At 40.3% G+C, this 24,400-nt stretch overlaps 1 protein-coding gene across 1 annotated transcript in view; it reads right to left on the reverse strand.

Annotated features, from left to right (window-relative positions):
* The window catches only part of MYO10 (myosin X), a 161,165-nt gene that overhangs the window by 13,061 nt on the left and 123,704 nt on the right, over positions 1 to 24,400 (reverse strand). The window contains exons 20-30 of the mRNA XM_056484179.1: positions 16,260 to 16,384; positions 16,013 to 16,127; positions 12,924 to 13,030; positions 11,760 to 11,969; positions 11,441 to 11,480; positions 10,108 to 11,010; positions 8,747 to 8,870; positions 7,349 to 7,592; positions 5,212 to 5,307; positions 1,762 to 1,855; positions 924 to 979 (exon numbers count right to left, since the gene is read on the reverse strand). Of these exons, the coding sequence (XP_056340154.1) occupies positions 924 to 979; positions 1,762 to 1,855; positions 5,212 to 5,307; positions 7,349 to 7,592; positions 8,747 to 8,870; positions 10,108 to 11,010; positions 11,441 to 11,480; positions 11,760 to 11,969; positions 12,924 to 13,030; positions 16,013 to 16,127; positions 16,260 to 16,384 (2,114 nt within the window). The remainder of the gene's footprint in view (positions 1 to 923; positions 980 to 1,761; positions 1,856 to 5,211; positions 5,308 to 7,348; positions 7,593 to 8,746; positions 8,871 to 10,107; positions 11,011 to 11,440; positions 11,481 to 11,759; positions 11,970 to 12,923; positions 13,031 to 16,012; positions 16,128 to 16,259; positions 16,385 to 24,400) is intronic.

Below are 24,400 nucleotides of genomic sequence, written 5' to 3' on the forward strand. Positions count from 1 at the left end.
CTACAGTGCTTGCTTTAACCTTTTACCATTATTTTTTTCATCTGGAGCAAACCTCCAATACATAACATAAAATCCCCCCACAAGACTAAAAAAATTCCATGTGAATAATGCTTGCAAGAGAAATGCTTAAACTTATTGCATTAACCTAGTACAGGAGAAATGCTAATTTAAAATTGTGAAAGCTCTGGACATTTGTGTAGTATTGTTTAGGAAACCTGAGCTTGTAAATTCACTGTTACTTCTGGTATCAGTGTTTTGGTGGAACAAGGACAAAGCATTAACTTTAAAATGTTTTACACATGTACACAATGAGGAGAAACTGGAGTGAGCCCCTACAGTTGAAATAACACCTCACATCCAGTAATCTTATAAACCAGCAGTAGTCTGAACCCAGATTACTTTTTATTTCCCTAAACACCATTAGTAGTTTAAGAACTAAGAATAACCCAATAGTTTTGTTGTTTTTGTGCTGCACTGTCTTCTTTGTTAAAAGACATTTTTATTCTGAGGAAATAATTTTCATACAACGTTCATGAAGGAGAAACTGAACAGAAAAAACAATTAAAATTAAATTTTCTGCCTACTAGATTACTAAGGAACTAAAAAATCAGCTGTTCTTTTTTTCAGGAGCATTACTTGTGTAAATGAAAGAAATATTTAATCTTCCAGTTTGGATCAGTTTAGGAGCTGAAGAGTTCAGGTATGCAGCAGTGTCACAGAAGTTACTGAAGGCCCCCCCCAAATGCACCATCATTCCTATTCCATGTTTTAACATGTGATGTTTAGTGCAATGAAAAGGGAGGTGATAATGAAAAATTTTAATACATGGCTGGCCAGTAGAATGTAGAGACTAAAGCATAAAGTGTCTGATTTTGGCTAAAGACAGGAGAAAAAGAAAGTCACCAGGTATGGTTCTGACTTACCTATCTGGATTGTCAGCAGCACAGACAGAATCAATTAGTCCAACATCGAGTGTACCCTGTAAACAAATATCCAACCAGAAAATGAGGAAGACATTCACTAATTACATTACCCACAATACTCTTCTGAGAGACAGGAGAAAGAAGCAGCAGCTTTGATCCAGCAAAATGAACTGCAGGTTTGGGCATCAGTTTCTCTTAAAACTGCAGTTCATTAAAACTGCTGAGGGGAAAACTAAGATGGATGAATAGATCCAGTAAAAATTATTTGTAGTTAGGATGGAAGCAGCTCAAAAACTGCTCTTTCTTGTACTTCCAAACATACCTGAAGTTTTCACTGAAAACTGCTATCCTAATATAAATGGCATCCTCTCAAAACAAACTTCTAAAGTCATTAAGCATAAATTTTTGTTTTCCTTTGCTTGATACTAGGTTTCAAATGGATTCTATTAATTACCATGTATGTTGAACAGAATGATAAATGCAGAATCAGAAAAATCTCAAAATTTTAACTCTTGGGTTTTTAATTTACTCATTAACAGTCTTTGCAAAATTTCAAAATCAAGTATACACTGTGATGTGATAGAGAATTGGACCAGAAAAAAAACAAACCCCAAGACCAACAGTCATTTTTCATCAAGGTGAATGATGGGAGAGAAATCAGAAGTCACACTCTCTCCTTATACAGCTACAGGACCAAGGATATGGAAGCTCCAGGCAGTGTTACAGCTACCACCACATTTAAACAAAGTAGGTTGTGACTCTCAGAAGCTCTGGCCACCACAGTGCCCCTATTTTCTAAAAATATTTGGTTTGAAAAGTTCCTCAGATTTAGACTTACCACAGCATTCTGTGGATTTGCCTGCTCATCATGCATCTCCCGGATCTCCTGCTCTGTGGACGCATGGACTTGACTCAGTACACTGAACCACTGGCTGGGGAGAGAAAGGCAGCAGTGTAAGTAAAATTTTGGCTCTGCACAAGCCTTCTGTCACCTTTGTTCTGCAGAGATCTAGCAGGTTCTGCAGGTTTTTGGAATTGCTTAAGATTCCTTTTGTCAACAGGCATAAAAGCAGCAAGGCTTTATGTCAGTTCAAGTAACATTGGGTGCAAGCAAGCCCCTCCAGGTCTCCTATCCAAGCTTGTGTCATACCCTTCTTGCTGACAACAAGTACACTTGTACACTAAGTGGGATCTCTGTAAACAAACTAAAACATCTGCTTGGAGAGTCTTTGTAACACATTCCACATGTTTCATCTGGAATAAAATACATTGCTAGCAACACACAAAGCTTTTAATGGTAATCCCAACCTTCAGATTATAAATTGTGCTGCACTGATAGTGTGACTGGTAGTGATTTCTTACAGTGATACTTCTGCAAAGACCACCCAAGTCCATTGAGTTCTCTGTAGAAGCACAACTGAAAGGGAAAAGGGAATAAAACCCCCAAGCAAATACCTCTACAGTTTTTGTTCTCTATGGAGAACTGAAAGATCCAGCTGCTGGAAGGATGACCAAATTTGTGCCACTACAGTGGCACTGTATATATCCACAAAAGAAAAGTGGCAAAGGTTTCCAGTGCTTCAGCCCCTAGTCCTGAGCAGTAATTGCAGATGGGTTTAATTCCAACCACACCTTCTGCTTCTGGGAAACCTCTATCCTTCTGGCACTTGCATACGATAAAGCTCAACTGCTCTAAGGAATGCCACTGAAATCTAAGGGCAGAGCTTGGCCTGTTCAACAGGTTCCTGAATGCCATTCTTTGAGATATGAATTTGCCATTCTAATGAAAACCTCCTGGGGCCAAGTTTTCAAAGGGCTAAAAAGCCCAGCCTTTAAAACAGACAACTCACTTTCCTGCAGAGAAAGGTCCTCCACCACCATGGGGTTGAGAAAACACTCAACCTACTGCCAAACTACTGGACTCTAATATGAAGTTATCTTTTCTGCAATTGCTTTTAGCCACAGAATTTTTGCCTGGGACACTGAAGAGGTGCCTCCTTAACTCCAGCATTCAGAAGCCAATGAATGATTCCCCCAAAATGTAGATTTCTGGAAACTGAACTGCTAAAATAGCTTGAGAAAAACTGTATAGGCTGTCAAACAGTACCATCACTGCCATATCCTAAATTCTTTTTATCAGCTCATGCTTTTATTAGAAATAGTGCAAGCAATGAAGAAAAACAAATTTTGAGAGTGCCAGACCATAAAGCAGATGAGAACATATTTAGTTCTGATTCTTTTTTTAAGACTCAGAGACACCCATGGAGAGGTTGTACTTAACACTTTGATGGATGTAAGGCAATGCCACAAAAAAAAGGAGAGAAGCTGTCATCTAGAGAGGAAGAACCACCAGCTGAAGAAAAGCTTAAACTGAAGGAAAGAAAGAAAGAAGAAAACTAAGTCTCACCTACCAAGAGATTCCCACAAATTAAATTCAGCTTTCCTTTCTGGGATCAGGAATTGCAAATGTATTTAAAGTGAAACTTCTATTTCAATTAAAAAAAAAAAAAAAAAGACTTCATAGCACTGTATGCACATCTAGTGATAATTTATGGATGAATTTTAAAGAACTGCTCAGAATTTTCCTGATTTCATTTAATCTTTGTGTAAACAATGAAAATGAAATTAATCATGGCACTTTGCAAAAGACAAAGGCAGACTTTATTTTTGCTTTCTTCCTTCTCAGGATCTCCTTTGTTTTTCAGCTGAGTCCCAGAACACAGAAATAGGGAAAAAGGCTAGGGATTTGAAAGGAACAAATCCTCAGCAACGTCTGCCCACTGAAGCATTACTTCTTCAATAACAGTAACCCCTCTTCTGGGGGCCTAGACCATGTTTTCTTGGTTTTCCCCTTAATACAAAAATACAAAAAGCAACCTGAGATCCTGATCTAACCCAGGTACAAAATATTTTCTTTCAATAGCAGATGTGGACCAAACACAGCCCAATGATTCACACTTCACTTTTCACAATGCTTTATTAACAAGACTTTGACTTAAGCGTGTCTGCAAATCCCTACACATCTTCCTCATTAAGTCTTCTGGGATGAGTGAGAAAAAAGGAACAGGAAATACACTGGTAAAAAGTAATTTAATCTGGATGGTTTGTTATTCGCACTATACACAACATGAGTGTTTAGTGTCTCCTCCTCCATCTTTAAGAAAGAAATGAAGGAGATGTATGGCAACAGACAAGTCTGTGTGCTGATAATTGCTTATTGGTCCCTAGGGCATGCACACAAGTCTGGTTAGAAGAGACTTCAGCTAAGCCTTCATTTTAAAATATGCTTACATCCCATAAGAATCTTAACACTAACTGCTAGAAAGCTCCTAAGTTATTCCAAGGATAACTTTAAGGATACCTAAAAAAATGAGGACAGATTTTGCATTGCTACATCTACATCTGTACTCAGGGTCCTGTGATATAGGAAGGCATTCTACCTTTGCAAAGAACAGAATATAAAAGAACTTTTGAGGTTTCTGAGCAAAGTAGCTCAAGTGATGTTGACGAAGGCCTGCATTCTGGCCTTGGGACAGCAAGGCAATGGGTAATAAGCTCTGATTACTAAATTAACTTTATTTAAATGCTTTATTTTTATAGGCAAGCATATAATTATCTTGCATGAACTGTAGCATGGGGATTATTTTTGTTAAAGATGCTCTACAACTGATCTGACAAGTCAGACTTGCTCCTCACTCACCTGCCTCCCCCATGGTTAGATATGGATCCTTTAGCAACAAAAGCAAGACTCTTTTAAAATATGCAGAATGGGAAGCACTCTCTTACACACTCCTCTTACATCAATGTTCTTTTGCTCCAAAATACAGTGACTGCATTGCAACTTTTATCTGAAAAAATTTTAGGTTTTGCTTAAATAAACAGATCTCATCCCTAAGAACAAAGTGCTTCATTTCAGCCAGAATACAGGATCTCAAATATTGATTTGATTAGTGCAGCTAAACACAGCAGGGTAGTCCACAAGTCAAGCATCAGTGGCTAACAACTGCTTCTCTACAGACAAACTGTATTTCAGAAAGTTGCTAATAACACATGAGAAACAGCCAAATTCTAGGCAAACTTTCACTAGCAATCTGACTCTTCCCAGTAATTGTCTGCTACAAGGTCTCTTCCTCAGCAAGCCTTTCAAAAAGTGTGTTAATGCAATGTGTTTAACACAGTCTGAATATTTTGTGACAGTGGTGAAACAAATTAGTGACAAAGTCAGAATGGCATAGAGGTTAAAAAGGAAAAGAAGAGGAAAAGAAGATAGGCCCAATCATTTTAATACCTTGCATCCTCAGGAGATTCAGCAATTAAGTGGTAGGTCCTATCACTCATTATTAGATCAATACCATTTTCTTTGCCTGTATTATCAACAATCTCTCTGAAAAAAAAAAAAAAAGGAAAATACCAAGATTGAGCATTACAGATTATCAACATTTAGAAAATTCTGTTCTGCTGAGAAGCTCACAAACTACTGATACTTAAAACAACAGCAGCCAGTCTTCATCAGGTTCATTTGCAAGACTCATAACATGATTTATCAGACCCAGTATTAGTTCACCAAACTATAGCTGTGTTTTCTGCCTTCACAGTACAAATATTCAAACTACTAAGAATGTCAATGTACCAAAATGACCATTCTGTTAACATTTTACCAAGAACTAAAGAAAAAACAAAACAATATCAAAGCCCAAGAGAGGCAAAGATAACTGAGTTAAGAAATGGATATATTTCTGAACTGACTGCATAACTGCTGTGATTTTTGGAGTGCTAAAAAGAAAGATGTTGAAGATTGAAAACTGAAAGCAAACAAAACCTGGCTTAGTGATTGTGTGGTTGTGAGTCAGCATAATGACAACCCCAAACATGACTTCCAGAAAAAGCTGAGCACTCATCTGCTGAAAAATTACATATTTCTAATTTTTAGTTTGGACATCTAAGCATTGATATGAAAACAACTGTGAAGATTTTATCAATAATTAATGTATGACATTAGATTTCCCTGTAGGTTAATAAATAAACTTAATTTCCTTTTTGCTGTTTTGCTGTATTTCTCTGAAGCTTACTGTTTCCTTAGCTGGCTACATTTCCTTATCAGCTACACTATTCTCATAAATGTCAGTCCTATAACCAAAATATGCAAGCTCTGCATATCAGACACATGAGGACAATCTATCTGCTATCAATACAAAAAGCTGTATTTTGTACTGACTCCTTCCCTCTCAGTAAAACTGTTCAATATAATACCTCCCTGTCTTGTGTTTTAAGTGAATCAGCCTGAGATTTTTAAAATTGAACAGGGACCCTAACAGAGAGTGGTGAAATACGTGAGTTGCACTGTAGGTTATGTCTGCACTCAGTAAATATTAACGTTATCTAGAAAATTGTTTATTTCTCATGAAACACAGTTCTTTAAATACATGTACCCTTTCTTTTAGCTAATTTATACACTGACAGTCATTGATTGAACCTACATTTCAAACTCGGTTCAGTAACCTTTGTCTGATAATTTTAAAGATACGTGCAGCAAAGAACGTCTTTTTGAAACTCTTTTCTGTCCTACTTGAAATCAGGCTATAGCCAGGACTGCCAAGAAAAGATTAATCAAAGATTTCAATTTAGTTTAAGCTCTCTGTTAAAGTAACAAACAAATTGGATAGTTGCAGATTACAAGGCACAGAGCAGAATTGAGTGTTACTAACCATTTCTGTCTCTCTCTGCTTTGAATGAAAGTTTAGGTACACTTTATAGAGAAAAGAGACAACTAATGTTAGCACACTCTAATTATTAAATTAGGTAGGTAATCCTAAATTGTTTAGAAGGAAAAATACCATCCAGTAGAGAACTTTTTCTGCATGCTTCAGGAAGCGAAAAACTCTTAGGCTTAAGGAACTTCAGTTAACAAGACATAAGTTATTAGGTTTAGTAATCTTGCTTTTTTAATGAATATATGCATTTTAAAGACTTTTCTACACTACCACAATTATTTAAAGCATGAAAAAAAAATCTAAATACATACAGAAGATTCAGCTTTGACCCATGCGAACTTCAATATACTCAGGGCCTATAAATTCCACCCTCTTCATTCTGGGTTTGCCTGCAGCTACAGACTTGGCAACATGCCCCAATTTGCCTTGGGAATCATTACAGACTAAGCAGGGCCTCTAATCTGGGAGAAAGCACAAATGGGTTCATTACAGCAGCATTTTTCTGAAGTATTTGGCAGTGACTTAGCTCTGGAGCACTCTCTAGACTTAAGAGAGAGCCAACTAAGGACAACACTTGCTTTCACAAACTTCACCACACACACTTTCCTGCTTGCATTCACACAATTTGTAGGCAGGGCACTCAATGTCTCCCAGACTGAGCCCCAAATACCACTTAGAAGGAACCATGGCTAACATAAAACCATGTAAACCTACTTGGCAGTTCGGACATCCATGGCACCCTTTAGCTTTTCTTCACTGTCATTTTCAAAGTACATCAACTTGGACTGTCTGAGAACAAACCATCTTTTCTTCCAGTTCCTTCTGGAAAGCGTGGATGATCCACCCCCCTTTTTGTGAAGCCAACCCTGCTTAAGTGCTTCCTGCTTAGAACGAAACCACAGGAAGGTCTCATCTTTCAGGACACACCAGCGTCGCTTCCATGTGTTGATTAAGCCACCTGGCAAGAGAGACAAATGTGGGTTTATATGCAGCTAAAACAAACAGCTGTATCATAAAACAGATGCTATGACCAACAACATTGCAGTTAAACTGAGTCTCTGCTGCAAGCTACAAAACCTCAGTTTTGCATATCCTTCTGGCCACCAATATTATCGTCAGTCTAAACACCCTTAAATTATAAATTTTAGTAAGTCTCTGTATTACAAAAACATATCTAACATACATATAATTACATGTACATATACATAACATATCTATAATAATAAATTACTGAAAAGTCTTGCTGCACATGAGAATCTGATCTTTAAGGCAGCTTTCAACATATTTCAGTGATAATCTAAAAAAGATTTAGCATTATGCGCTCTCCAGGTTATTAGGAGGAAACCATGTTTAACTCAAATCCACAAAACCCGGCAAAGCCGTGTTCAGAGTACAAAATACACCAGTGTGAGCTCAGTGCCACCAAAACTGACTGCTAGGTGTGTCAGAAAGTAAAAGTCATGCTACTGTCAACTGCATTATTTTTCACACAAATGTTGTGGTGTGTACACTCACAACTGTTCCTATTCCAGGTACATAAGGTATGCTATTGTGATGAAATCATACAAGGATTCAGCTAGATTACAATTTGCTATCAACCATCCGAAAATAAACCCAAGAATTTTAAGCAGAAGACTCCTGTGTATATTCTTTTATAGTCTCTCACACCCCTTTGCTTACATGTAACCTTCTCCATGTCTTCCAGATCCAAAGTGAAATTTGACTAAGGTCAGTAAAACTGGTCTGCAATGTAGAATGCTGTATATGTTACAAGGTTTTGAAAGCAGGAAATCAGCTTTCCTCAAAATTTGTCACAATTTGACTTTGTGAGTTATTTTTCTGTATTTATACCGAATATTTCATTGTTTGCAAGCCAGAAAAGATGTAAGATGAAACAGAAGCAGCCAAAAATGTTGATCTTTTTTTGCAGAGGGGAAAAACATTGCTAGATGTAAGGCACTGCAAGTAAAGTGAGAACAGCTCAAATTAAATAAAGTCACTTTTCCATCACCATTTGAAAAATGAGAAAATAGCTTAACTCTATAGGAGTTGATACAGTAGAAATATTTCTGGTTATTTTGTCTATATAGCAAATTCTGATTCATCCAGTACCTTTCATGTACAGAAAACTGTGAAAGTAGGGCAGGCTGACACAGCTATAGACTGAATCCCTCCGGTAGGAAAGTTCATCATCTGTATCAAACCTGGAGTCAAAATCTTCTTCACTGTCTTCAAACTACACAAGAAAGGAAAGAAAGGTCATAATCTCTCAGGAAAGAGTTTAGATCAAGTTGGTTTAGAAGACTCCAGCTAAAGCCTTTTATCATGTATTGGAAGGATGTGATTCCTCACTGGTTTTCACACAGCTAACAAAGGAAGGAGTACATTGTAGTAAGCTGCAGCTTGAACTGTTTGATTACACAACAAATCCATGTAAAAGCTTTGTAGATGGCTCAGGAAAGTTATCCCTTTGCAAGAGTATGGTCAGGGTAAGCTACCTTGTGCTACTTGCCCCTATCACTGAAGTGCTGTGGGGAACAGCTTAAAAAAATACTGAAAAAGAAACATTGCACAATCTGTGGTACTGGCTTTCCCTCACCCCAGAAAGTCAGAATTTCTGTTCTGTATCTGACTCACACCCAGAGTCGTGCAGCAGGAAGGCATCCTCAACAGAGACACTGAAAGTGTTTTTTCTCAGGCAAGAACTGTTGACTTATTCCAACACCCACGATGGCTCTTGGACTTGTTATCACTGCCTCAAATGTAGTAAGGTACTATATCTTTAAAGTTTTCCTTATAAACAAGTCAGTGTTCCTGAAACACCTTTTCACTTTCCCAATCAGTCTCACAGAAACATTGGGTGAGTGGTAGAGGAAATCATATCCTCTCAAAAATATTTGTAGAAGGAAACCCCACAGTATACTCAGTGAATAGCACTGAAAAATTTCTCTGCAGAATCTATATCTGCCTCAACAATTTAAACATTTTCCATTGCGTAAACTTTACTCTCCAAATAATCTCAAAATACATCTGGCATATCAGGGACTTCTGCAAGCATCTTATTCTTCAATATTCTTGCACACGTAACTAAATTTGGTTTTTCTGAAATCAATTCCCCTACATGCTATCTGCTGCCCCAACTCCAAACATATGCACAGAGAAGAATTTTGCCATGCACTTGAGCTCCTCACCTAGCAAGTGAGGAGCAACACACAGTTGTTTTAACTGCATTAAAGCAGTTAAAACCATATCTGTGCAAAAGCCCAGGACTGCAAACAGCATCTGAGCTGCCTCTGACTCTAATGCACTCACCCCAGTGGCATCTAGATGGCAACAGACCGCTATTTCCACAGGCGCTCTGAGCAAATCAAGCTACACAATGTTTTCTAAGAACAGCTATTGCTGCACAGCAGGGAAAAGAAAAATCAGAAAGCACCTATCAATGATTAGATAACAAAAGCAGTGCTACTCACAGAAGACTGAGCTCCCTCAGAGCTGAACCGGTACGCTCCGGAGCTGTTGTACGTCCCCACTGAGCAGCGGTAGTCCGGGGACCACTGGCTGCTGTGCGAGTTAGAGAAGGTCACGCTGCTGCCAGAAGTGATAGCACCATCTTCGTAATCGTCCTGGTCGTAATCGTAGTCTCCATCTGGAGAAATAAGCTCCACAGGATTTGGGGCTCTGCAGGACACATTTTCTGGCATGCAGTACGTGGATTCTCCGCTGGAAGAGTTGTGGAGGCTCACCGTGTCAGGGGCAGGAGGCACGACCATGGCGTCGCCGGCAGCAGGAACTGTTGGCACCACGGTATCGTTCATATAAGGATCCTCTTCTGAGGAATCATCGCTTGTTCTGATGCCACTGGTCCTTTGATCAGAATGGCCATGCTCACTCGGGTTGGGCGAATCCTTAAATGCATCATCATCTGCTTCAAAGCCCTCATCTACCTCTTCCTCAGGATATGGCTGGCTGAAGTTAAAATTGGGCTTTTCACTGCAGGCATTTCCAGTCTGTTCAGCCAGCTCAGCAGGATACCCACTGCCCACAGACAGAGACCTCTCAATGTTTCGGACGCACTCGTCAATCTCATCGAAGTTCAGAGATTCCAGGAACTCCTGGGCTGCTCGACATGCCTCATCCTCGAGCCGCCGGAGCTCCTCATCTCGGCGCTGCTGCAGCCTCTGTAACGACGCCTCTGTCAAGGACAGCTCCTGCTGCTTCTTCACACGCTGCAGGTCTTCGATTTCTTTCTCCAGACGCAGGATCTCTTCCACCTGCCTGCTTTCTTTCTGCTTCTCCACCTCCTGCTTCAGCTCTGCCTCCTTCTGAGCTTTCTGAATGGCAGCCAGTTCCTGCTTCTTTCTCTCTTCTTCAGCCTGCATAATAATAAAATGAAACAAAATAAAATCAAGTTAGGCCCCTAAATGCAAACTTCTTTTTTAAAATTTATTTCTAAAGCTCTATACTCCACCATGCTAATTCATTTAAAGGAGCCCTATCTTCCTATCAGCAAGAAATGAAAAGGAGAGAAAAAGAAAATAATTAAAGCATGATTACATTTGCTCAGATATAGCTGAGCATAGGAAGTCCAAGTATGTGCAGAAAATTCAATCTTTGCCAGAAATTAAATGAAGCATCAGGTGAAGGAAATTTCCATGCAAACTATATTGAGTTTCCTTTGGCTTTATCTGCCAGCTCCTGTAATTAGTTTAGTTCTAATGCTACAGGTACCTTTTATTTTTTTAATTGCTGGGTTGAGATACTCAAATAAACAGAGTGGCTGAAAGCATTAAGAATATCATTTACCTGCTGGGCAAGACGCTCTGCTTCTTGCCTTTGTCTTTCCCTAAAAGTGAGTGAAGAAAAAAAGTCAGTCAATCAAGCTCAACATAAGCTCATCACATTCCTTTGCTACAGCAACAGCTCAGCTTACAGAGATCATCTGCCACCGGGAAAAGACAGCCAAAAATAAGATCACAACGAATATGTCTGTGAACATGAGGCTACCATGATAGCCAGATACATCTTATAGCAAAAGCAGCAAAGGTTTCCAAAATCACTTGTTCAAGAATAGCCTGAAATAAAGGCTTTCAGACCAACAGAGTGATGTAACCAGAGACTGCACCTTTCTTCCTCCTCTTTCCTTCTTTCCTCCTCTTGTCTCCGCTTCTCCTCCAGCCGCTCCCTGTAAAGACGCCGAGCGAGCTGGCCTCGCCGCTGCTTCTGGAGGACTGTGGCTGCTTTCTTCAGGCACAGGAACTTCTTCCTTCCACTGAATGCTCTGTAGTTCTTCTGTATCACAACCACATAGTAGAGAACCTTTCTATACCTCTTTCTGGGGCGAGGAAAAAAAGAAGCAATTTTGTAATGAAACAGTTGTGAAGGATCTTGCCATGGTGACCTGCAATAATAGTGAGCCCATGATAGTTCTAGCTTTGTGATAGTTCCCCCACTGTACACATTCTTCTCCCTTTGAGAAGCAGGAGTCTCTCATTTCTTGACAGCACCATGTGTGTTTTCTTTAAGGAAATGCACGTCTTACATGTTCTTATGCCAAGGAGATGCTAAAAAGACAGTTCTGTGTGTGCACACATGCAGAGAAAGAATATATATAGTCATCCCACATCTCTGAAAAGAAAGACCATGTACAGCAGGATAGCTGGCATTAAAAAGGGATATTGTTTTTAACTAACATACTGGTCAGCGTGTAAGAATAAGACTAATAAGCACATGAAAAGAGATTACCTCATTATGCAAACAAGCTTCCTTAAACTGCCCTAAACTGATTGTAGAAAAAGCAGAGAAATAAACAGATGGGATAAACAATTCCACCTAACAAAAAATGCATGAAGCCAGGTAAACAAGTCAAACGTTAATCAGTAACGTAATGTCTTGGTTCTCCAAGAACCAAATGGATTAGTTTTATTTTCCTTCTGTTTTCTTACCATGAAGAAGCAAACATAAATCAGGATCTCAGCTGGTGACTTGGGGCCACCCCTCTAGGTGCCATGCAACTAGAGTTCCTACCATGGCTCTAATGCCATGATACAATCAGATGGATACTGGCTGACCTCCAAATTTCTGTATTGTCCTATTCATTATATTAAAACAATTCAAACTTTGCGTTATTCATGGGTATTTTCAGCTGCTGTTTTCAAAAGACACTTACAGGACTCGAATGCCTGGCCCCCATGAAAAGTTAAGAATTGTGTCAGGAGGATTTAACTTCTTGACAACTCATTCATTTATCTAAAATCCTTACTATTAATATCCTCACATAGTCACTTACCGTGCTGCATACCCCAGGATGTGTGCTCGGATGATCATTGCTGCCTTGGTGACTTCCACCTCTCGCTGCTTCTCCAGCTTGTGTTCTAAGGACTCCCGGAGAAACACCTATGTGAGAAAACTTCTGGCTTAACAAATTTTGGTGAGCATCATATTTAAGGGAAGCCAGCTCAGTCCAAGCAGCAAGACCCAGCTTTGAATTCAGAGAAAAATGTACTCTTTCCTCAGCAGAAAAAACAAAACGTACTTCTCTTAAAAGAAAACACCTGCAGATGATCCTTTAACTTTGGATTTCCGTGAGAAGGGTCAGATTTCTCTATTGTAACTTTGAATTAGGAGCAGGGTTGTTCCAAAAGTAATGTAATTACTGGATTTATTAAAAAGCCTTTCCCACCAGAATAACACAGACCAAAGAAGCTGCAGGACTTAGTATGAACTTTCTAATCAGAGCAGCAGAAATACCACCCTGATAATTTACTTTTTCACAGGCACATCAGGCTCCACAAGGCTTGCTGCTTCCAAAGACATTGCTACAGGACTGCAGAAGTAGGCAGAAATGACAGTGCCTTCATGCTCACATCGACTTAACTGCTACAGGAGAGAGCCATGGGGGCAGCCACCATCCCACAGACAAAATGCTTCCCAGGCTCTCTTCCAAGCACTAACCTGGATCATTCACCTGCACTTTAGCACATGGCACTGACATGAACTGAGCTAACACAGCCTATTTTGCTTTAAATAAGTAAACCTGCCAAGCAGGGGCATGGGGGAGGCAGCTCCCCTCTCCCACCTGCCTTGACATCCGCTCTTTACCACACACTCACAATAGTGGTGAGCTATCTGCTGTCAGCGCTTTTTCCACCTCTTCTCAACTTTTCTTTTTTAAAGGTCATGTATGCTGGTGTCAGCTATAGGTGACAACAGCCTGGCATGCTGCTGCCTAACACATGGGTAGCTGGAAATAGCCAGTTCAGTGACACTTTGATTATGTGGGATGAGAGCCAGGCTCACCACAACGTGGGGATGGGGAAAGCTCATGGACATGGTGGGCTCTGCTAAGGGAGGAGGGCTGCAAAGACATCAGAAAGCAGGAATGCATCTTTGAAGGGCTGGGTGTTTTCTCTTGATGTGAAAAAAAAACCAAAAAACAACATAAAGACCCCAAACAACCCAATGGACTTTTGGGGGTGTTCACATGCAAAAGAAGCTGGTTTTTCCTCTGTGTTTATGTGAAAAAGAGCCCATCGTCAAAGCCAAAGCAGCACTCTCAAGGAGAGGTGCAGGTGTGAGCTTTGAGCAAAGCTAGAAAGGGACTTTCTAGCACAAATAACCCAAGAAACAGGAAGAGAAAAAATCCCACAGAAAGTCTTGAAGCCCCAAAGTCAGAGCTGCACTGGCCAGCTCTTTCTATATGAAGTTTTTCCTCATGGGAAAAGTATTTTCTTTCACTCAGTGGGCAATCTTTCTTTGCTCTACACACAGACTTCCAAAAACACAACAAAATTCTTCAGAAAAGCATTCAGCTACTTCTGAAACAAAAATGGATGGTAAAAAGATGTCAAGCTCAGACTAATGCCTTTTCCTGAACAGCTGCATTGCAGCATGAGATGTAAAAGACAAGGAAAAAAATCACACTGAAGCCAAATCACTGCAATGCCATTATTATCCCTTTAAAATAATGTAGGGGCAGGATAGTGCCTCATCCCATGCTCAGTCTGAAAGCAGTGTCCTCTTGTGCTCTTCTCCTGTTTATGCAGTCTCACAAATGTGCAGGCAGCTCCTGGGGGAGGATGAGCCCAGGTCACAGTAAGGGAAGTTAAGACAGAGCTCTGGCTCCTGCCAAGGTCCTGATGAGCTGATAAAAACAATTTCTGATAAACATGTGTCCCTAAGATGCCAAAGCACTCTCCAGAGTTAATATCCTTATATGCTAAATACTGTTAGTATGCTACATTTGAAATAGAATGGGATGCACAGCCCAGCTCTGCAGCCAAATGCTACCACTGTGCTATTTGTAAGCCATTGGCTACAAAAATGGGATGGAAGATGACATCAATTGCCATCAGAATATTTCTGGTTCTTTCTTCTTTCTTACAGTAACTGTAAAATGATTAAAACAACTTTCCCAATGCAAATCTAAGAGTCCTTAAGCATACAGAGGAAGAGAAGAAACTCTTCCAAATCATCCAATCGTGGGGAGAAAAGGGGGAAGTGAAGAGCATTTCTTACAGAAGTAAATCTTTTTTTACAAAATATATTTGCTACCTTATGGTTACTAAAAAGCGTTTTAAAAAAGTTTTTAATGTTTAGGAGATCTCAAATCCTGAAATGATGAAATCCTCTCCCAAGACTGCAATGCTTTCACATAATTTGCTGAAATCCAAGAGCACAAATCACAAGCTCTTGTCTACAATCAAACTTGCAAAATGAGCATGTAAAAACACCTGGATTGTTTATTTCTCAAATTAAAATTTGATTCTTTAATTTATTCTAAAATAATTTGATTTTTTTTCTTTAAAGAAAAAAAATGTGGGCAAAGTTCAGGTTGTCTGGTAGAACACATATTAAAGTCTAATGTACCTCTGGAAAATACTCTCAGACTAGGATGGCAAACACACTTGGAGCTCAACTCTGCCATGTGAACACTGGCTAAAATTCTTCCCCCTGATTTTTGCCACTGAAGAAGTATTGGTTAGGTTGGTTTACTAGTCTGAGTGGGGCTCCCTGCAGAACAAAAGTGTTACCCCATACTTCCATACTTCTAAAAATGAAAAATCCAAATATCACATCTTAAGTTCTGATCCTCAGCAGTGCTACCACTTGCGAGCAGGGACAGAAAATTCAGGTGGACTTTCTCTGTGACTGAAATCACCAGTCAGTTTCTATGTGCCTTAGACAGCAAATTCCTCAGCACAACCATTAATTATTGCTTTAAGAGTTTCAAGAGCACCAACAGGCATGCTCAGCTTCTTTAAAGGCCAGAAGTAATTACCATTAGAACTAGATCTCTACAGCTGTGCAGTCTAAATCCTGTTCCCTCAGCTCTCTATATGCACCAGCACCACAACATGCACAATCAGGTTATTTTACCTTATTTTTCCCAAGCTGCCATTCAGTGCTGGTGCTGTCATACAGACGAAGTAAGACGGCACATTTCTCATTTAAATCTTCGGGGAGTGTTAAGTTTCTCATCAGGACTTTATACCTGGCAACCAAAAAGTATTTATTGCTTCATTTAAGAGAGTAAGTTCTATTTCTGCCATATGATTATTTTTACTTTTATTCCTCAACATGGGAATATTGACTTACACTTGAGTCCACAAGTCAGTGTGTTTACCTTTTATAAAAGTCTTGGAAGGGCCTCCGGACTGGGAAACCAGCCCTCCGAATCCTGACCGTCTCCAACATCCCAGAATAGCGCAGCTGGTTGAGCACCACTGTCTGATCAAACTGGTCTGGCATCTGAAATGAGCAGGTTCAAAACAACAATTTTAATAGCAATGGTTAGAGATGTCAGGGGAAATAAAGGCAGATTGTATGAATCTGAAATGCACAAAGCCTAACAACTGGCTACACAATGTCTTAAAAGATATTAGCAGTTCTGAGCATATAAAAATACCTACAGAATGGAAATCACAGGTTAATTACAAAATATCATTTCCATAGACCGAGCATTTACAGCCATTTAATCTAATAAACTGTCTCTTTCCACTTCATTTGTAGGCTATTGCTGTGTAGGCAGAAACAACAGAAAGAAGGCCAGGCAGCTAACAGGTCAACAGCTATAAAGCTTGCCTATTTTGTTTCTTCAGCAACTGAATTTAAAGTCCCTGTAGAGGATCCCAAATGTTGAAGATATACAAATACAAGCCACGTGGATTTTATAAAAAACAAAATCAGAAGGACAGAAAATATTCCATTTTTAGCGTATTGACAATTATCTGCTATGGATAGGGAGGAAAGTTTGCCAGTGGTACCTCAAATCTTAAATAAGCTGTATTTAAAAGAGTTTCTAGTTATTGCTATCCTGAACAGTAGAAATATTCTCTTCTGTAAACAGACCCGATCCCTGACACCCCCCCACCCCTGCTTATCTGAAGTAAGTTTCCCTTACTTTGCCTGAAGTTCTTTCAGCATTGTTTTCCATTCAGAAGGCAGACAACCCCACAGACATTCAGTAATGGAAACCTGTGAATACTGATCAGTATGGTTCTGCCACAGGGAGCCTCAAGAATGTTCTTATCCCCTCTGAGAACCCCCCAAGTCACCTGTGTTTTCACCATGGTCTGAGATGACCCAGACTGAGCCATGCAAAGCTGCTCAAGACAGCGCTAATTGCTGCCTGGCAAAACATGGGCAACCCCCATATGGAAATGCCACCACATGTAAACACACCATTTAATTCATCAGTGTGAATTATCATCATCCACTTTAACCCATCAGCTGACCCTCCTCCATAGTCATTAGCAGAGCTGGAGCACTGTGTTCAGTATTTTCCAAGTTCAGGAGGTGGGACCTCACAGATACAGTCAGTGGTTCTCATAAAGATCTGAAGTTCTTCAGCTGACAGAAATGACCAAGCAAGATCAAGTGCTGGGAAACTGTCAATCAGAGGACTTTCTTGGTATTTATTAACTGGCTTTAATCATGCCTTTGATTCAACCTGGCAAACAAATTACTCCCCTTTATTTTAACTTGATGAATAAATTCAACTTAACAAATAAATTACACCTCCAAATTTTAACCTTTTATAAAAAGTACCTTCAGGAAAGCCCAGACTCAAAAGTTCATTTTAACTATCTGGTATAACCTTTTCCTTTCAGTCTCTTTATTAAAGAAAAAAACGCAGCGTGCTAGTGGTGACACCAAAGGGAGAAAACTTCTCTGTCAAAGGATGTGAACAAACTCATCTTCTTCAGCAATATTTCATTTGGATTTTGCCACCACAAGTAAAACCTCTGTATTTCAGTGAGGCAGCAGCATGAATGCTTTCAATGAGGGAATCAATATTGTCATGCTGGTATTGCCAACACAGTTTCCAGCAAGTGCCCACTGTATGGCATTCAAGTGTCAGGAATCAGCCTGGCAAAGCTGCCCCTTCCTTGCCTCTTTCTTTGCAGGTGGCTGATGACATCCGAGACCAGACCAGCTGGGGGATGAGGCAAAAGAAACAGGAATGGGAACAAATGAGATGCCCCAAAACAAACTTTAATAATGACAAAATAATAAAGGACAAAAACCGTGCGCTGTATAGGGTGATCTCAGAAGACTCTGAAGTGGGGGAATCACAGCAATATATAACCTAGGGTCTAGGGTAGTGAACAACAAGAACTCAGAACATTACCTTATATGTAAAATGTAACCATCCAATCATCCACTAGAACTGGGAAATAACGTTATATGGAACCACCTCATTTACATAAAAAATCCCAGAATCCCATTCTTCTCACCATAACCTAACTAGGTGTTTCCCATGGGCTAGTACTTCATTTCTGAGGGACTCAGGTTGATGGCCACTCCACTGTCTGCCAAGGCCAGCTCACTGTCAGTCCCTGCCAATCCAACTCCCACACAACAGGACGGACACAGACGCACACACAGAAATCAAAAGGAAAAGCTTTCACTTTTCACTTTATGTAACTCAAGGCTGATGCTTGCCACAAGCATCTTTTTTTCTTTTTAACACCAAAACTACTTTTAGTCCTTTTACCCCACCCAAGCTTGCTGTTGCTGGCTCAAAAGTTGATGTTTTTCTCAAGACTAGCAAACACAACAGTATTTTTGGTGTGCTGAGGTGGGGAGGAAGATGCATGGATGGGAGTGGGGATACACCACAGCCAGGCAAAATGCTGTTGACATGACAGATGTCTCTCTCACTAGGCAGCCTCTCCCTCTGCAAGGGAGCAGCTCCTGCTTTGAGAGACAGATGGTTGCTGCATCGCCTAAACCTTTTATTGCCACCTCCAGGCACTTAACAAGCCAAAAGTCAGCACCACACCTGGCTTGAAAGCTCATGTTACTGTTTAAAAAAAACTTGCATCACAGAGGAAGAAGAAACATTTTGGTAACACTTTCCCTACAACTACAGAAGTTTGTAACAGCCCTGCTCTGTCACTAGAATGTGGAAATGTCACACAGATACCTAACTTCAAACACCTGCATTTTTAAAAAAATGCATTTTTAAAAAATTGCAAGGGCTGTTAGCATGCTATCAACACAGGACAACATGGAGACTATTGCAACTTTAATCAACCACTTTAAATGCCTACTTCATCACTTTACATTACTCACTATTTTTAATTACTCACAGACACATGAGACATTAAATTGAAGGGTCAAATCCTCCTGGCATATCATTGGAATTACATCTGCAACAAGCATGGCTGCTTTGAGTAAACCAAGGGTTGGTGATAAGAGATGTGCTGGACTCATCTCTTATGCTTTTCGATACGAAATACTAAAAGACTACCCCCTCACCCCCTCACAGCATGGATAACCGTAAGTGTAACTTCCAGCAGGACTCCTCACAATTAAAGAAATCAACTGTGTGTGCCTTTATTGAACTAGAGTGCAAAAACTGCACATATCCCACTACTGAACTGCAAACACTTCTCAGACAGAGTGACAACCCCCTCCACTTGAACACTGCTTGGTGCAGCAATGAGTTAAACCTGCAATAGTATCAAATCTCCATGCAAAGGGTTACCTGTGCAGCAGGTGATCAGCTTTCCCTCTTTACTGGTGCTCCTTCAGACTCCCTGTGGTAAGCAAGCTAACTTTCCCATTGATACCAAAGTAATAGAGGACAGGACTCAGCTCTGGGGTCTGCTGAATTTCTACCAGTACTGCTATTAAAGCTTGACTTGGTTCACAAATGAACACTTGGGAAGCAATTGTATTCCTAGGAAAACCTCAGATAGACAACAAAGCCATGACTGATTTTAAACCAGTACATCTTTCATAGTAAAAGTTTGAAGTAATTCCTAAAACTGAGATTTCTGCAAAGTAAGATCAAATTTACAAAAGAGAAGGCAACAGAAAAGAAAGTCAACTGACAGCTTCTGAAATTGTGTCTGAGATGAAATCAAGTAAATTTTCAAAAGATATTTACTTTTATCATGGAATGGGAGTGCTAAACCACCCCAGCACATAAAATTATTGGACAACAGCTCGAATCACATCAGTCAAGTTAAGGGTGGCTTTTTTTTGTAGTGCAGACACAACTTGTAATTCACGATTTCCTGGATCCAAAAGTCTCTGCTGAATTTGTGCCAGACAGCACCAAAGCCAAGAGTTTAATATGACCTGGAGTCTCAGCTGGCGAGACTTTGGCTCCTTAAGCTGCTACATGCTTGCTCTGATCTGCAGTGAGTCTTGCAAAGAGCAAAGCTTCTGCCTGAAATCACAATTAGAAGCAGCCACTAGGAGAGACATCTAACACCTATGCATAATTTTAATAATAAAATAGTTCTTCAGATTACAGCCTGACTAAGCTTTCAGAAAAAATACCATCCCCTTTCCTTGGACAGTACTCTTAGTGAAGACCCCAAGGTCTGAATAACACAGAGAACACAGCACTTCTGCGTTCTTGGCATCATTTGCACAGAAATCAATCACCTGCTGAAACACAGAGCACACTTGACTTCACTCTGTGGAAATCCTTCCTCCTCCCTGAACTCCTGGCTGCTTCACCAGAGTACAGGCACAATAATGACGAATTACAGCAGCCTCACAGACCTTAGGTAGGCAGGAAGGAGTTTACAGAGAGACTGGCAAGAGGGATAGGAGTGAGAGAGGGAAAAAAATCCCACTCCCTTTGTTTCTAGATTTCTCTGTAAGAACTTGAGCGGAACTTTGTCAGCTTTGCTACTGTGTCTTAAAACTGTTGATTTTCCTGGCTTATGAAAGACTTCTGTGGAAGATACATGCAGTGAAAGAAAGGATGAAATAGATAAGATGTAAAAAAGTAATTTTTAAAATTTAAACACCAGTAACTTTTTTTCTGTGTCTTAGTTTCTTTAAATCTGCTCTTTAACTCCTAATATGAAATCCTGGCAGTTTTACTCTGGAGAAAATCATCAGAAATTAAAGAGAGGTCAGTCTTTCTCAGCTTTAGAGGGGGTTTGGAACTTGTTCTCACATACAAATGTGTATGTTTTGTCAGAAATAGCAAGACTTACTAAGCTAGATGTTTCTGAAATGGCCCCCATGGTGTTCTGATTTCAGTCAACACGTCTCTGAGTCAAAACAAATGTCAGGCTTTCCTCACAGACAAGTTTGAAAAATGTGACTAATTAAATTTCTAATATTTATAATCTAGCTGAACTGATATGAAGAATTCTGCATGTCCCTTGCTTGCTTTTTTAAACCAAATTATGCTCAGTGATTCTCATCCAAACGTACTTCTTGGCGGCCTTTACCGGTGTCAAGGATTCAAGCCAGTAGCCTGAAAGAAATGAAAGTGAAATGCTCTCACCTGTACTAGGAAAATGCTCCATGACACCAGGACAGGCAGAGATAAGGCCTGTCAAACCTGGAGACTGCAGCTGTACTGCTGTGTGTGTCACCCCCCGAGCTTGAATAAATCATCTCACCCCCTCCTTTTTTAGCCATCATTTCTTCAGTCTTTTGCATCATCAGCTTTGATGACAACAGTTTATTCAACAGATTTTAGACCTCAGAATTGATGTGCTTCCAGCACAAGGAGCATTAAAACCTGTGCATGTCCTGCCCATGGACATTGAGCATCAAGCCCCACTCACCTAAAAAGCTGTGGGAGTCCAGAGTATTCCTCTGGCTTCCCTGGAAGGTTTAAGACCCCCCTGGCAGGGTCCCCAAAGACCCTCGAATGAGACCCAGGTGTCTCAGGAGCTGGATTTAGCTGCTTGGAACAATTTACCAACATTGAGAGAAGAAATGCAAGCCGCAAAAATAAATAGAGTGCAAATTAGACTGTTAGAACGTAGATAGACTTTTGGGAATGTTTGTGATAAGGGACACGTGGCCAAGATAGAGAATTGGGGGTGTGGATACCTCTTCCTCCTTCTTCTCCATGTCATCCATGCTGGGTGACACGCTGGCACTTTTAGATTGGATGAGGACAAAGCTGGACCATGTAACAAGATTGCATTGTATTGGGGGTCATTTGTAAATACCTAGTACGTAGTTTAGACTATAAAAGATAAGTCCTGCCTCTGCCAGGCAGATTCTGCCCTGGACGTCCAGCGAGCAGACCGCTGTTCGCTGGACAAAGCATTCCTGAGATAAGGAAAAATAAACAACCATGAAAACCTCTAAGAACAGCCTCCTGCAGTCTCTCATTGATGGGCATTGGAAAGAGCTGAGATCCAGACCACCTGCATGTCCTCCAGAGGTGATCTCAGGCCTAAGGAGACACCTCGGGATGTGACAAAAAGCCTATTCAAAGGAAGAAACTCTCTACATTTTTCTCTAGCATGCAGCCAGCTCTAACTGGAAGAGGTTTGGGTTCAAACACAGACAATTTTGATGCCTGCTTTGTTTTGGAAGGCATTCCCTTACTGTCCCAGAGTACTTGTGTCCAGATAAATACCATAAAAATACAGGACAATAAAAGCAAGGAACATGCCACAGCTATTATTTATTTGGGATTTCTACTGAACAGCACTGGCAAGTCAAGGAATATTTGAATAAACCTGAAATAACAGTAAGTGTTTCACATGTCCAAAGTTCTCCTGGCCTTTTGCCACACACCCACCCCAAAAATCGATAAAAAGCCTCTAAAAATGACTGATGCTGGTGGTAACTTGCTAGAAAAAGAACGTGTATATTGCAACAATCCTCATGCCTCAAAAAAGTTCTGCTGCAAACTCCATGCCAGATTTCACTGCAAGCTCAGTAATGACATGCTGGCTCTTTTTACAGTCTCTACAGGTCTGGACGTGAAAGCACTGCATTTACCAGCAGCAATCATTTACACCCTTAGCTGATCACTTCAACCCCTACTACTGCATCTGACCTGCATCACTCATCTTCCAGCCCTGAGTATTTCAGATAAGAGACAGACTGCAAAATTAGCCACTCTCATGCCACAGGTTAGAGTTTCCTGTGCTAAAAATAGTAGTGCACAGAAGGAACACTGTAATTTTAGAGGTCTTCTACTCTACCAGAACAGTCAAAGCAGGAGACTCAATAAATGAATGTGAAAATGATTTCATATTTATATCCAGCCTGTCACCCAGCTTACTTTACAAGCGAGGGCATCCCAAGGACATTTTTAAGACTGCAGCCCATTTAAGAGCTATGAGGCAGTATATTGCTACACTGACTATTTGCACTAGTGCTTAAAGATTTCCACTAGGTCAAGACACTGTTGAAATAGATCCATCCACAAAGATGCTATGGTCGTTTTTCAGGTCCTGCTTGACTATATGCAGCAAAGAGAAGAGCTGGAATTAGCCTTTTTATTGGTGAAAAGATGCTCAAATTATTCTGACTGTTCTGCTGAGATATCAATGCTTTCATCAACAATAATAAAATCACGATTGCCAGGCTATTTAATATACTTTTTATTACTTATTGACCCTGTACTTTTGCATTTCAATCCTCCTATCTGGTTTATATGGACTAAAAGCAACCCCTGAGTAAATATACAACAGCCTCTTTGTGAACCTTCCTTTTTAAAGGTATCCACAATTTCTTCTAAAGGAAGCCAGGATTTGCTACTTCTCTCATATGGGCCCAGAGGAATGCTAGCTACTCAGAATGACTTATTTCTTACACACTGGTTACAATTTCATGGAATATGAAGGGATTGTTAAAGGCACAGCCTTAAACTCTGGAGTTATCAAATTTTCTAAGGGCATATTTAGAGCTCTGTAGTGATTGCCTAAACTTTCAGCTGAAGTGAACCCTTGTTGTTTGAATACATTATTCAGGGGCTCTATTGAAATGCACAGCAAGTCCCATGGGTTGTTTGTCCCAGAACTGCAGGACCATCCATGTGAGACAGGCAATTAAAATCATTTGTTAAACAGTGATTTAAGGTTTGAAGCCTTGCTGGCAGGGTCTCAGTACACTGACAGAAGGTGTGACTCACAGCACAGACCCCAGCTGGAACTTTTCATGGGCCCTCCTTTCCACCTGTGTGTAATCTGCTGCCATTTCATCTGAGGCTGTTCTTACTAAAGCCTCCAGTCCCTGCAGACTAAACCCCAATCTGGCCTCATTCCCCCCACACTGTGAGGAGTCAGCAGGCTTCTTCTGAAGAGAATCAATCAGGCTGCCCAAGCCACAGACCTATTGTGAAGAAACATGCTGTGAGGTACTAATTGCAGGGACAGCTATCCTTCCTTACCAACCCCATGGCAAGACAGCCAACACCAACATCTCCCTTGCTCATTACGGGTTCAGAAGACTTGTGCACACTCCATATCTTCTGAGGCTGCACACAGAGCAGCTGCAAGGAGAAACCCTGACCCTCCATGTCATCAAAAAACT

The sequence above is a fragment of the Oenanthe melanoleuca genome, chromosome 2, assembly GCF_029582105.1.
Source record: "Oenanthe melanoleuca isolate GR-GAL-2019-014 chromosome 2, OMel1.0, whole genome shotgun sequence".
Lineage (NCBI taxonomy): Eukaryota > Metazoa > Chordata > Aves > Passeriformes > Muscicapidae > Oenanthe > Oenanthe melanoleuca.